At 33.7% G+C, this 12,500-nt stretch overlaps 1 protein-coding gene across 4 annotated transcripts in view; it reads left to right on the top strand.

Annotated features, from left to right (window-relative positions):
- The window catches only part of LOC113815265 (heparan sulfate glucosamine 3-O-sulfotransferase 1), a 37,990-nt gene that overhangs the window by 14,467 nt on the left and 11,023 nt on the right, over nucleotides 1-12,500 (top strand). For 2 of the 4 annotated variants that reach the window (XM_027367350.2, XM_027367354.2), the window contains exons 2-4: nucleotides 3,008-3,231; nucleotides 3,466-3,740; nucleotides 11,458-11,678. In XM_027367350.2, the coding sequence (XP_027223151.1) occupies nucleotides 3,024-3,231; nucleotides 3,466-3,740; nucleotides 11,458-11,678 (704 nt within the window). In that variant the 5' untranslated portion in view covers nucleotides 3,008-3,023. The remainder of the gene's footprint in view (nucleotides 1-3,007; nucleotides 3,232-3,465; nucleotides 3,741-11,457; nucleotides 11,679-12,500) is intronic. The other 2 variants (XM_027367353.2, XM_027367352.2) reach the window with 2 other exon arrangements.

The raw sequence follows: 12,500 nt of genomic DNA, 5'->3' as shown, positions 1-12,500 counted from the left end.
GCAAATTGTGGTTTTCTTGAATGAGAATTGAATAAAGAAGGTGGAAAAAATGGAGATCCTCGGTTTACATGAAAGATAACACCTATGTAAGGAAAGTAAACTGACTTTTACTTTTGATGTTTTCTGTTTGCTTAGTCATATTTGTTTTTTGTATATATGTATTTCTTCATTATTCTTTCCTTTTCTTGCTATTTGGTCCTTTTTAAGCTTTCCATTCTAATCCTTCAGAAAATGTCTCTTCTGGTGCAGTTGTCTTGAATTTACCAAATGGAAGTATTATGTGTTGTTATTATTATTTTTTTTTTTAATTGTGAATATTGTATTTTCTAGTCATGCTGATTAAAGACCATGCTCATATGATCATATGATTAGAGATGTACGAACTTACATATATAAAGGTCTCTTCTTTGTGCTGTTCATGATTCCATGATGCTACTACATAGGATATTTAGAGCTGAAGGGGGAAGGGGGCTTATATATACACACACAGATGTGTGTATATGTAATGGTGATTATACAGCTGTGACCTCCCTTTTTCCATAAATATAGCTGGTGTGTGTGTCAAAGCCAACATAACTCCGATGACTGCAAGTTCATGTTACACATCTATTGAAAAGGTGAAATGGAAAAGTAAAGGGAAAGTTTGGCTTGTTTGGTATCTCAGCAAGTTTTACATGGAGAGAGGGGAAGGGGGAGCAAGGAGGGAAGGAAAGAGGTGGTAAAAGAAGAGGAAGACGGAAAAAGGAAATAACTATATTCAGAGAAAGAGAGAGTAGAAAGAAAAGAATGAGAGAAAGGTATTGCAAAAGAAAGAGTGACAGAGAGAGACCCTTATGGTTGCTAGTTATGATAGCAATCACATTTTAGTCCTTGGAAAACTTCTGGCATATGTGTTCATGCATACAAGTAATGTTTAGTGGGATAAATCAGTTTGGTAGGCTCAAGGATCCTGTGTTTTATTTTTTTGTTTATTTATTTATTTGATTATTATTATTAATATCTTGTACATTACACTTGTGGATGAATAATTCCTGTAGTTTATTTTATTCAGTTAGCTCAGGTAACAGTGTGGTTAGAAGATACAAGAAAAGTGTTACTCGGGAAGTGATAACTGCTGTGATAAGTCCGTAGTAGAATTACGCTTATTGGTGTGATGTGTGGAGAGTTCATGCTGCATGGGAGGAATCCAGGATAGGTATTCATGTCTTCCTTGGTAGCATGATCATCCAACAGCCCTGATGTGAATAGTAATGTGACAGTTGCCATGTGGTGGATTAGTGTGTAGTTTTTGGTCAAGGGTAATGGTGGGATTTTGCTTTGGAAAGGTGTTACTTATCTGTTTTTTTTTTTTTTTTTTTTTTTTTTTTTTAGATTTTTCTTATTATTATTGTGTCTTTTTCTGTGGGAGAGGGTATTTGGTATAGATGTTTAGGTTTCTAATTTTTTGCTGGTTTTAATATTTGTTGGATGATAATATATGGGTGACAAGAAGTAAGATCAATGTATGAATAAAGGTGATAATGATGAAAATGAAAGAAGAACAGAAATGAAAGGAAAGGGGGGGAAAGGAGACAAGAAATTTGACTAGATATCTCAATAGCTGCTTGGAAATCCAGCATCAGTAACTGCCTCTCGTTGCCTGATAGCCTATGTATGAATGCATAGTTGGAGTAGCACATGCATGTCAGATTTTCTACTGGCGGTCATGATTTCAATCATGCAGCAGGTTAGGGCCTAGCTGTGTGTTTAGTAAGTCTTTTTATTAAGAAAAAGAAGTCTACATATATCATAGGTTTATTTTCTTCCTCATGTTATTCTTCCTTTCTCCCTCTTGTTCTTCCCTATCTTTATCTCCCTTCCTCCTCCTCCTCCTTATCCTCCTCCTCCTCCTCCTCCTCCTCCTCCTCCTCCTCCTCCTCCTCCTCCTCCCCCCCCCCCCTTTCTCCCCACTTTCCTTCCTTTCTCCCAGTGTTCCTTAACCTGTCTTCTCCCCTCTTTCCCCCCTATCTTCTTCTTTCCTCCTCTTCCTCCTTTATTTCTCTTCCTCTTCTTCCTGTGGCCCACGCAATCACTCGTGTGCAGTGTAAGTAATTAGGTAGTTTACTACTCTGTGCAATAACAAAATTAAGTAATATTATGATATTTGTGTTTTGTCATATTTTTGTATAAATTCAGTTTTCTGTATCACACTGCACTGCCGATTATAATGGGTAGGAATGTAATCCTGAACATGAAACTAATGTCCTCCCTAAAGTTAGTGCTCCTCCAACCATGGCTCACAGATGGTGCATTCCACTAAAGGAAATAATACAAAAGCTGCTTCCTAAATGCCTCTGACTCTATTCTTCCTCGAAAAGCTTTTGCTCTCATGGCAGGTCATTCCCTTCACTCCAGGCTTTAGCCAATTTATTCATGGTGGCATGTTCCTGTCACCCTGGCCCTCAGTCAAATTTTTCCACGATGGCATATTTCTGGCACCTAGCCTTCAGCCAATATTTTTTCATGACATAATGATATCAACTGAATTCAGTGGTTGAATTGTTCAGGTTTTGACTAATAGTTATCCCCTGAAGGGACTTGGCCCCCTCCCTTCCCAATCCGCCACTTTATTTCTTTTTATTTATTTATTTTTTTATTTTTACTATTATTATTATTATTATTATTATTATTATTATTATTATTATTATTATTATTATTATTATTATTATTATTTTTATATGAAACGAGAATTTAAACAATATATCTAAAAGGACGCGAATTGTATATTTATAAGATTTTTGAACTTTTTCTTTCCCTTTTTTTCACAAAAAAAATTGACTATGTTCCAGCAAAGCAGGCCTTAACCTTTTTGTAAAAATAATTTTTATACATACAGTTATGATTGTGCCTTTCCTAAACCATTTCACTAAACTTAGAACTATATTTCCCAGCCTCTGGCATTTAGTAAGAAATTTTTTTATTAGTTGCAACAGTTTCTTAACATATATTTATCTCTTGTCCCATGCAGCTAGCAAGAAGATATTATGTCAGTTGGAAGTGAAAACTATCAACTTGTCTGGAGCGAGGACCCAGGACCTGAGGCCTCCAGGGGGCCACTCATGGGGGGCCGCTGGGGTTGCTCTTCTCCCTTGAGCATGCTGCGGCGGGTGGCCCCCATCATCATTTTGGCTTCACTCCTTGTCTGTCTGTTCCTCTACTACACCTCACCTCTGGGAGCGACGACTCTGTATGGTAAGTTATGCTCTAGTGAGTGGAGCATATGAGCGTCCTCTTTTCCTGAACTAGTAAGATGAGGCCACTTTCAAGCTCCTGTTTGTTTACTTTCCTAAGACACATTGCAGCAGGAATGTGACGGCCCACAATAGGTAATGTTAGAGTAAAGATTTTTTTTTTTTTTTTTTTTTTCTGCTGAATGCTCCATTGTCACAATTCCTCTGTTAGTGTTTGACAGTGAAATAATTCCAGCACCATCAGCAGCATCTGAGACCACTGGACTTGATTCCGCCACAACAGAAGTTTACCGCAAACGCCTTCGTTTTCGAGGAACCCAGCGGAGGCTGCCCCAAGCCCTGATCATTGGAGTGCGGAAATGTGGAACTCGGGCCCTACTGGAGATGCTCAATTTGCACCCATATATCCAAAAGAATGGAGCTGAGATGCACTTCTTCGACGATGACGAGCGTTACGCTAATGGCATTGAATGGTACCGGAAAAAGATGCCATACTCTTTTGATAATCAAGTAAGTTTTGAAGTTTTAATTTTCTTTTTTATATTAAACAGATATTTATTCATGAGATTTTCCAGTGCTCTTATAGGGAGTAGGGTAATTTTACCTAAAGTGATACATTTTAATTGACATTTGAAGATATGTATAACAAGAGAATAAGGAGTACATATGGAAATCAGCATTTTCTGATGCAGGACACATACATTTTTAGATTTTATTTATTTATAGAAGCATTTTAGTGCTCATACTCAACTTTACTTAAAAAGCACTATTATTATTTTGGTTGATCTTATAATGAGTATTACTAATGTGGTAGCTGTATACGATACCTTGATATGAATTACATGAAAGGGAAATGATTAATTAGAAAAGACATTCTCTGATCTTTTTCCATTGACTAGAATCTATATTTTTTTTAAACAAAGAACAAAGGGAACCAACTTTTTGCCTGAGAGCATGTTCTTTCTTTTTTTGCGATGTATTTAAAACTTGGTGCAAATTTGGTATTTATTGAGATAATTCCACCTGGACATTGATGACATGCAGGTGTTTAATCACTGTCATCATTGAAAGTACAAAATATTATAAGGATGCATGAAAAAGTAAGCAGGAGAGGGGCATCTTCAAAGGGAATTTTCTAGAAAAAGGAATGCTACACTTTCAGTAGTTTGTGAAATCACCAGTGGAATGTCATAATCAATATACTTCTTATTGTACTCACTTCTCATGTTTTATTTTTTCATTTATTTCTGAGAAAATTGTGCAAGATGCTTTAGCAGGTAAACTTAAAGTGAAAAGGAAAGTGAAGGAAATACAACAGATGAAATGTTTATAGCACAAGAATATTTAAGTGTCATTTGATCATTGAATAATTCACAGACTTTTTTAGGATTTACAGATGATTGTGAAATATCTATTGTAATTACTTTATCACATGTGGTGTGCTTGTAAAACATAGAAATTGAGAAATATTTTAATCAGTATCTGGAAATGTTGATTAAAAACAAGTAATGATAAGAAAATGTGCAGCGGCTTGATTAGATTAATCATGAAGGCTCCTCACTGTGTTCTTGGAATTACAAAAAAAAAGGTACAATGTTTACAGGACAAGGTCTCTTTGATATATATATATATACTTGTGGAAGATGTTTATTTTGTTTGTTTTTTATAACTTGAAAATATCATCACTTCTCAACCTATCCTGGCCCAATATTTGCCTGCCAAGAATATGGTATTTATTGTCATCGTGAATTGTAAAATTCATGCAGTCTGTAAATCATGCAGTCTGTTGTCATGGATTTATTGCCATGTATGAATGTATATGGATACATGATAATACATAGGACTAGTCAGGTTCAGATTAACCCATTTACAACGAGTGTCCCACATATGAGACACCCAGAAAAAAAAATTGCCGGGTGTCCCGCTGGTGTGACGCTGTATCGAGGCTCATAGGCAGAGTCTGCGCCGATTTTGTAGCCGCCCGGAAACTTTTATTTTCGGCTGCAAAAAATACTGGCGTTAGTGGGTTAAGATTTTTAGAGTCACTAAGTATCAAAAAGATTGTGATAGCATTGCATGTATACAATTCATAATGAGAAAGATACTAGACCATGGATTGAATTTTTTTTCAAAGATAAGAAAAAAATTGCATACTTTATTTGCGGTAAACCCTATGATTATAGATCTGGCTTTGGTGAAGAAACTATCAGAGACCCCAGGTATATGCTTAATTTGCTCAGTAATAACTGTACATAATGAAAAGCAAAATTGTTTTAGTGTGTAGCTCAAGTGGGAGGCAAATGTATGAAGGGAGAGGAGAGGATAGGAGATGGGATGATGATTACTGGGGTTTCTGATAGCTAGAAGGGGGGATATAGAGGGAGAATTGGATGGGGGGAGGAGCCACCTAATCAAAGGAGATATGGCTCTTCTCCTGTCATCATTATCATTATCATTATTGATATAGTTATCATCATTATTTTAATGTTTATTTCTATTATTGCTCTTACTATTATTACTGCCTATAACTACTACCACTTTTTAGTATTGTATCCAGCATGAACATCAAATGGACTTGAAGAAAGTGCTTTGTATTTTGAACTTGATGATTTAAAGGTATACATGCTATTTACAATCCCGTAGACTATAAATGCTTTTTACTCTAGGTCTGAAATTAGTAACATTTTGTCTTACAGTAACTATTAAATTATGGGAGTGAACTGGCCGCTGTGTCTGGTTAATATCAAGGTTACCTATGTGAGATAAAAATCAGAATTGTGTGGGTCACATATGTCCCTCTTGTCCTTGATTTTGGATGAGCCAATTATTATCTTTCAATAAAAGGACTGAAAAAGAAAGGTTAAGCCCGACTTCAGAAACCTGCAGCTTGAGAAATAGTACTGTTGGAACCCCAAACTCCACACTTATGCCATGTGTAGAACAGAGAGCAGCTTCCATTGCTATGTCATGTAAGGATGCCATCTATAATCTGGGTCTACTATCAGCATGGCATGTATAGATACCACCCATTGCATTTAGAAACTTGAAAGTTTTCAGTGGTGTTCAGTATATTAATTTTGTGTGTATGTGTGGTATAAACTGTAAATAATCATTATTTTTTGATAAGTGGTTTTAGTAATGAAGCCTTAAACTAGATAGGCTTTTGTATCAGCTTGAGTGCTATAAAATGTTCATAAGAAATTGGAAATGCTTTTGTTTAAGTCTGTTAGAAATGCAACATTATTTATGAAAGATATTGTTTGAAGGAGATATTTTAAGTATGAACAACAAGGAATTTGGGTCAAGAAGGGGATAGGGCATATCATCTCTTATCTCCTTGTCTGATGCTAGTCTCTCTGATAGCAAAAACCTCTGTAATAAAAAAAAAATTGAATTCCAAATCAATTTTTTTACATCAGGAATAACTCTATAGTCATGGTTTACACTGATGAAGGTAGTGAAAATGAGGATGATGGTGATAAAGTTGATAGTGAAGATGATGATGATCTTAACCCATATATGACGGGTGTCCCATATATGAGACACCCGGAAAAATCAGTGTGACGTTGGATCAGAGCTTGCGCTTTGAATGTGTCCTGGGCCATGGCCGGCACACGAGCAGATTCTGGGCCAGCCCTGCATGCCGATTTTGTAGCCACTCAGAAACTATTATTTTCGGCTTCAAAATATAATGGCATTTAGTGGGTTAATACTGCTGCTATTACTCTTACTCTTACTATTATTATCATCATCATCATCATCATCATCATCATCATCATCATCATCATCATCATCATCATCATCATCATCAATATTATTATTATTATTATTATTATTATTATTATTATTATTATTATTATTATTATTATTATTATTATTATTACTATTATTATTACTATTATTATTACTATTACTATTACTATTACTATTACTATTACTATTACTATTACTATTACTATTACTACTACTATTACTACTACTATTACTACTACTATTACTACTACTATTACTACTACTATTACTACTACTATTACTACTACTATTACTACTACTACCACTACTACTACCACTACTACTACTACTACTACTACTACTACTACTACTACTACTACTACTACTACTACTACTACTACTACTACTACTACTACTACTACTACTACTACTACTACTACTACTATTATTACTACTACTAATGACTGTACTGTATAGTTATTGTTGAAAAGATTGGCACTCATGCACACACATGTATATGCTGCCATAACTTGGTAAAATTATTTCACATATATGAATACAATTAGTTTACTTTATTGTTATGGTTTAATGTATTACTAATTTGAATGGTGTAGTAAAGACTGTTTGTAAATGAGTAGATTGTGTAAGTTTCTTTCTGGAAAGCAGTAGGATATGCAAACAGTGGAGATGAAATTACCAGTTCAAAGATCTTTTAAACCTTCTCTCCTCCTAGTGAAGTCCAGCTTACTCATGGTTACAATTTTTTATTCATAATTGAAAGTAACTTCTGTTGAATGTGCAGTTAGTAATTGCAATATTATAGTATTGTAGTTGATGGTGATATCCTCTGAATATTCAGCTTGTAACAACAATAGTATGATATCTAGACTTGAGTAAGAGGTGAAAATGTTTTAAAAGGTCATGGCACTGATAATTATATTGCCACTTCTTAAATGCCTTATTGGTTTCCCCAAAGAAAGCCTTGCATAATCTATTGATTTATAAGCATATTTTACTGCACCATTCATATTAGTAATATATGAAACCACACTAATAAAGTAATTATATCTTTTTATGTGTGAAAAAGGATATTACCAGACTATGGTAATGCTTTAAGATTCCATAACTCAGTTTCATTCAAAAGTGAGGGGGCCAGGTAGTAATGCATTAAAAGGGCCGTTGCTATTGAGAACGAAGTTAGTCATTTATGATCGGATTCTCGTGATTTTTGAATATGATATATATACATATACTCTGATAAATACCGCCAAGTTTCATATCATTTGAATAATAAACAACGGCAGTATTTAAGAAAAACAAGTAAGTGAAAGATCACAGTTTAATATTCACACTTTATCCATTAACCAAACTTGTTGAAAAAAATACCACATATACACTATAACAGTACAAAAAGTCTCTATTAGACGGATCTTTGAATTTCGTTTTAGTTTGGTGGGAATTTATTTTTTTCTAAATGCTTCATCTTATGAACTTGACATAATATATGGACTTCTATTACATGAATGAAAATATTCATATGTAAAAAATCAAAATTTATTCAGCTTTCAAATGACCCAATTCCCATTAAAATCACCAAGTAGTTATGGAGAAATAAAAAAGAATGTTGACAAAGGTGTAGTTTTGAGATATCTGGCTTTGAAGTTGAGGATACTTTTTCCTCTATTTTCTTTTATTTTCTCTGATCTCTGCATCAATCTTGATGCATTCTATGGCATTCATATGTATTTTGAAGTGTAACTGGAACCTGATCCTCTCCCTTTTGCAAGGTACTAATGGCAATGAGTGCACGTGATTGTAGAAGTACCGCATGTCACCATAGGCTTTGTGAGGCATATCGTACGAATAAACAACTGCAGCTGTGATTGAGATGTATTTCTCATCATATATTTATTAGTTACTGGAATAACATTTATCATTAGTAGAGGCTTATTATGTGATGAGGGAGCATCAGGGATGGTAGTCGCACCGAGGCATGGGATATGCATCTTCACACTCTGGCTCTCTTGTGGTGACTGCCAGCCTTGTCTCTTTGTCGTGGCTGCCAGCTGTGTTGTAAGCAGAATTGCCAACTACCAGGTAATACAAAAATAAATTGAAAAAAATCCAAGAAAGCGGATTTATCGAGTATATTTGCACAAAGTAAATATCGGAGCCGGAGGCGGGGGGGGGGGGGTCAGAGATTGAGTCATAACTCTTTTATATTTACGTATTTAGCAGAAGTATTACATCTCAAGATTGCCAAAGCCTAGTAGATTACAGGAGATTTTTTTTTTTTTCTTTTTTTTTTTTTTTTTTTTTTTTCAAGTATTTTTTAAGATATTACTTATTATTATTATTATTATTATTATTATTATTATTATTATTATTATTATTATTATTATTATTATTATTATTATTATTATTATTATTATTATTATTATTATTGTTATTGTTATTGTTATCGTTGTTATTATTATGATGATGATTATTGTTGTTATTATTATTGTTGTTGTTATTAATATTATGATCATTATCATCATCATCATCATCATCATCATCATCATTGTCTGTATTATCATCATCTTTTTTTTCTGTATCCACTTTAGAGTTGAAGTGTTTTTGTTTTGATGTGATATGGACATTTTATACCTGAAATCATAATATTATTATTATTATTATTATTATTTTTTTTTTTTTATTATTATTATTATTGCTATTGTTATTGTTGTTGTTATTATTATTATTATTATTATTATTATTATTATTATTATTATTATTATTATTATTATTATTATTATTATTATTATTATTATTATCATCAGTATTATCATTATTCTTGTTTTTGGTAATGTTAACCACATGCCGACAGGGATGGCATGTGCGAACGTGATATGCCCACTGTGTTTAATTTACTATTTGTTTTTACATATAGATGGCTCTACAAGGATGAACCATATTCATGTTGACAAATGTGGAAAGGTATGAATGAGAACGAATATCTTCACAATACAAGAGATGTATTTAACCGGTTTCGATTATATCTTCGTCAGAAATACAATATTTCTGACGAAGATATAATCGAAACCGGTTAAATACATCTCTTGTATTGTGGAGATATTTGTTCTCATTCATACCTCTCCACATGGCTCCATAAGTACTAGATCACCAATGAGCCTGTTACAAAAATTACCTGTCTCTCCTGTTTGCCCTTTTCTATGATTTACTCAAAAATATTCTAGTATTTGATACTGCTGTTAGTAATGTCAATAACAATAGAGTAATTATAATATTTATAACAAAAATAGCAGTATCAATATTAACAGCATTAGTAAAAAAAAAAAATTGTTTTCCTGCTGTTTCAAGGAAAGGTCACAAGATCTACTAATTGACTCCTTTATGGCTAAGCACTGGCAGAGTCATCTATGTGCAGAAACATTTAACAAAACAATACTAAAGTGAACGCATTTTCCCGTCGGCATTGGTTTAATATTATCATCATTCTTCTTCTTTAAGGCAAGTAGACTACATTAAAGTAGTTAGACTGTCAGTTTATGCTTGTTTATTATTTACGTGATTATCCAAGAGCAAAGGTTAAGGAAGAAGGTAGGCGGGGAATGGGAAGGAAGGGTGGAGAGGCAGAAGGGGAGGGGAATGAGGCTTAAAGAGAAAAAAGAGATTGGGAAAGGGACACAGAGGAGAAATGAAGGTGACTTAAAGAGGAAAAGGGAATGTGGAAGGGGAAAGGGAGGAGGGAGAGAGAGGGGGCAAAGGGATAAGGGAGCAAAGGAGACGGGGAAGTTAAAAGCGGAAAAGGAGAGAAGTGGGAGGGGGCAAATGTAGGGCGTAAAATGTGAAGGGAGGAATAAATTTAAGGAAGACTTGGAAGTAACATTATGATTATTCTAGGGTTATTAACAATGCTAATAGCAGTAAAAAAAAGTCACCTGAATAACAAGGTAAAAGGTAGACAAGTAGGACCAGTAGCCGACTTCTTGGTGACAGAATTGTGGAGCCATTTATGTGTACAAAATATTTATAACTGAAATCATTGTTGATATGCCATGTATGTATATATTATCCAAACATTGAGCTAATGTAATTGTAGAACCATACAATATAGATTAAGTTATTAATATAGAATCAAAACCAACACCAGGCTATTGGTACAGTCATTATAATCATCATAATACTATTATTATCATTAGCATTATTTTTGTATCCTATTGTTATTATTATTATTATTATAATGATGATGATGATTATTATAATAATTGTTATGATGATAATTATTATTGTTATTTTTGTTATTATGGTAATTATTATTGTTATTTTTATTATTATGATAATTATCATTAATATTTTTTTATTATTATAATAATTATCATTAATATTTTTGTTATTATTATAATAATTATCATTATTACAGCTGTTGTTATTTATGTTGTAACATTTTTGTTTTTATTATAACTACAACCCAACATCTGTTCTTTTCCAGATCACAATGGAGAAGACACCATCCTACTTCATCTCCCGTGAAGCACCGGCAAGAATCCACGCCATGAACACCTCGACCCGGCTCCTACTCATCGTCAGGGAGCCAGCTGACCGTGTGCTCTCAGATTACACCCAGATTATGGAGTCTAAACTGAGGAAAGGGATCCAGATTGCGCCGTTCCATGAGAAGATCCTGACGCCGGATGGAGAGATTGATGAGACGTAAGTTGGGCTTATATGATTTTTTATTATTATTATTATTATTATTTTTATATAATTATTAATTCTATTGTTATTCTTAATTTTAGCATTGCTCTTTTTATTTTATTTTCTTTCTTTTTCTCTTTACTTTTTAGCGAAAGTTATAGTATTCCATAACATAGGAAAGATCAGTCATAGTTTGGTCTTTCAACTGCCTGTTTTTTCTTCTCTTTTGACAAGACAAATTATTGATATATAGTGTTCTAGGAAGTAGATGCTAGTATCCTAAATTTATTTTAATAGTGTCTTCAGGTCAAGAAGTAGAGTAGTGTTTATTGTGACAGCTGTTGCAGAAAGCTTGAATAAGATGGGCTAAATATCATCTAACATTTTGATTTACATTAATTCAAAGTGAAATAATATATTTTACCTCTCAACTGCAAATATATAGGATAGCTCAATTTTCATCCATTTTGAATTATTAAACTTTAGTAATTAATGATTGTTTTATATTCACTTAACTCCTTGGATCCAGTTGTTTCATGTCAGTCACATGACCTGAAATACGGGCATTAGGCTTACGTGAGCTTGTAGGCTGGGCGCATGCAAACACTCTTCTTCTAATGTCCATAATTGTCTATCCAGACTATGATATGTTGTTTTCCTTGCTGTTCATGACAACCAGGAATAGGATGCTGAGCTTGGAAATTGTGTCCTCCCTGGAGCTGGTGCTCTTACAGTCATGACTCATGGACACTACATTCCACATTTGTTTATGGGTGGGAATAATGCAAAAGCCCCTTTCTAAACACTAAATGAGTCAAATCCTCCTCCTAAAGGTTT

Source organism: Penaeus vannamei, chromosome 18 (genome assembly GCF_042767895.1).
Source record: "Penaeus vannamei isolate JL-2024 chromosome 18, ASM4276789v1, whole genome shotgun sequence".
Taxonomy (NCBI): domain Eukaryota; kingdom Metazoa; phylum Arthropoda; class Malacostraca; order Decapoda; family Penaeidae; genus Penaeus; species Penaeus vannamei.
Note: the sequence above shows the minus strand (reverse complement) of the source record. Positions and strands in the feature narration are given on the sequence as shown.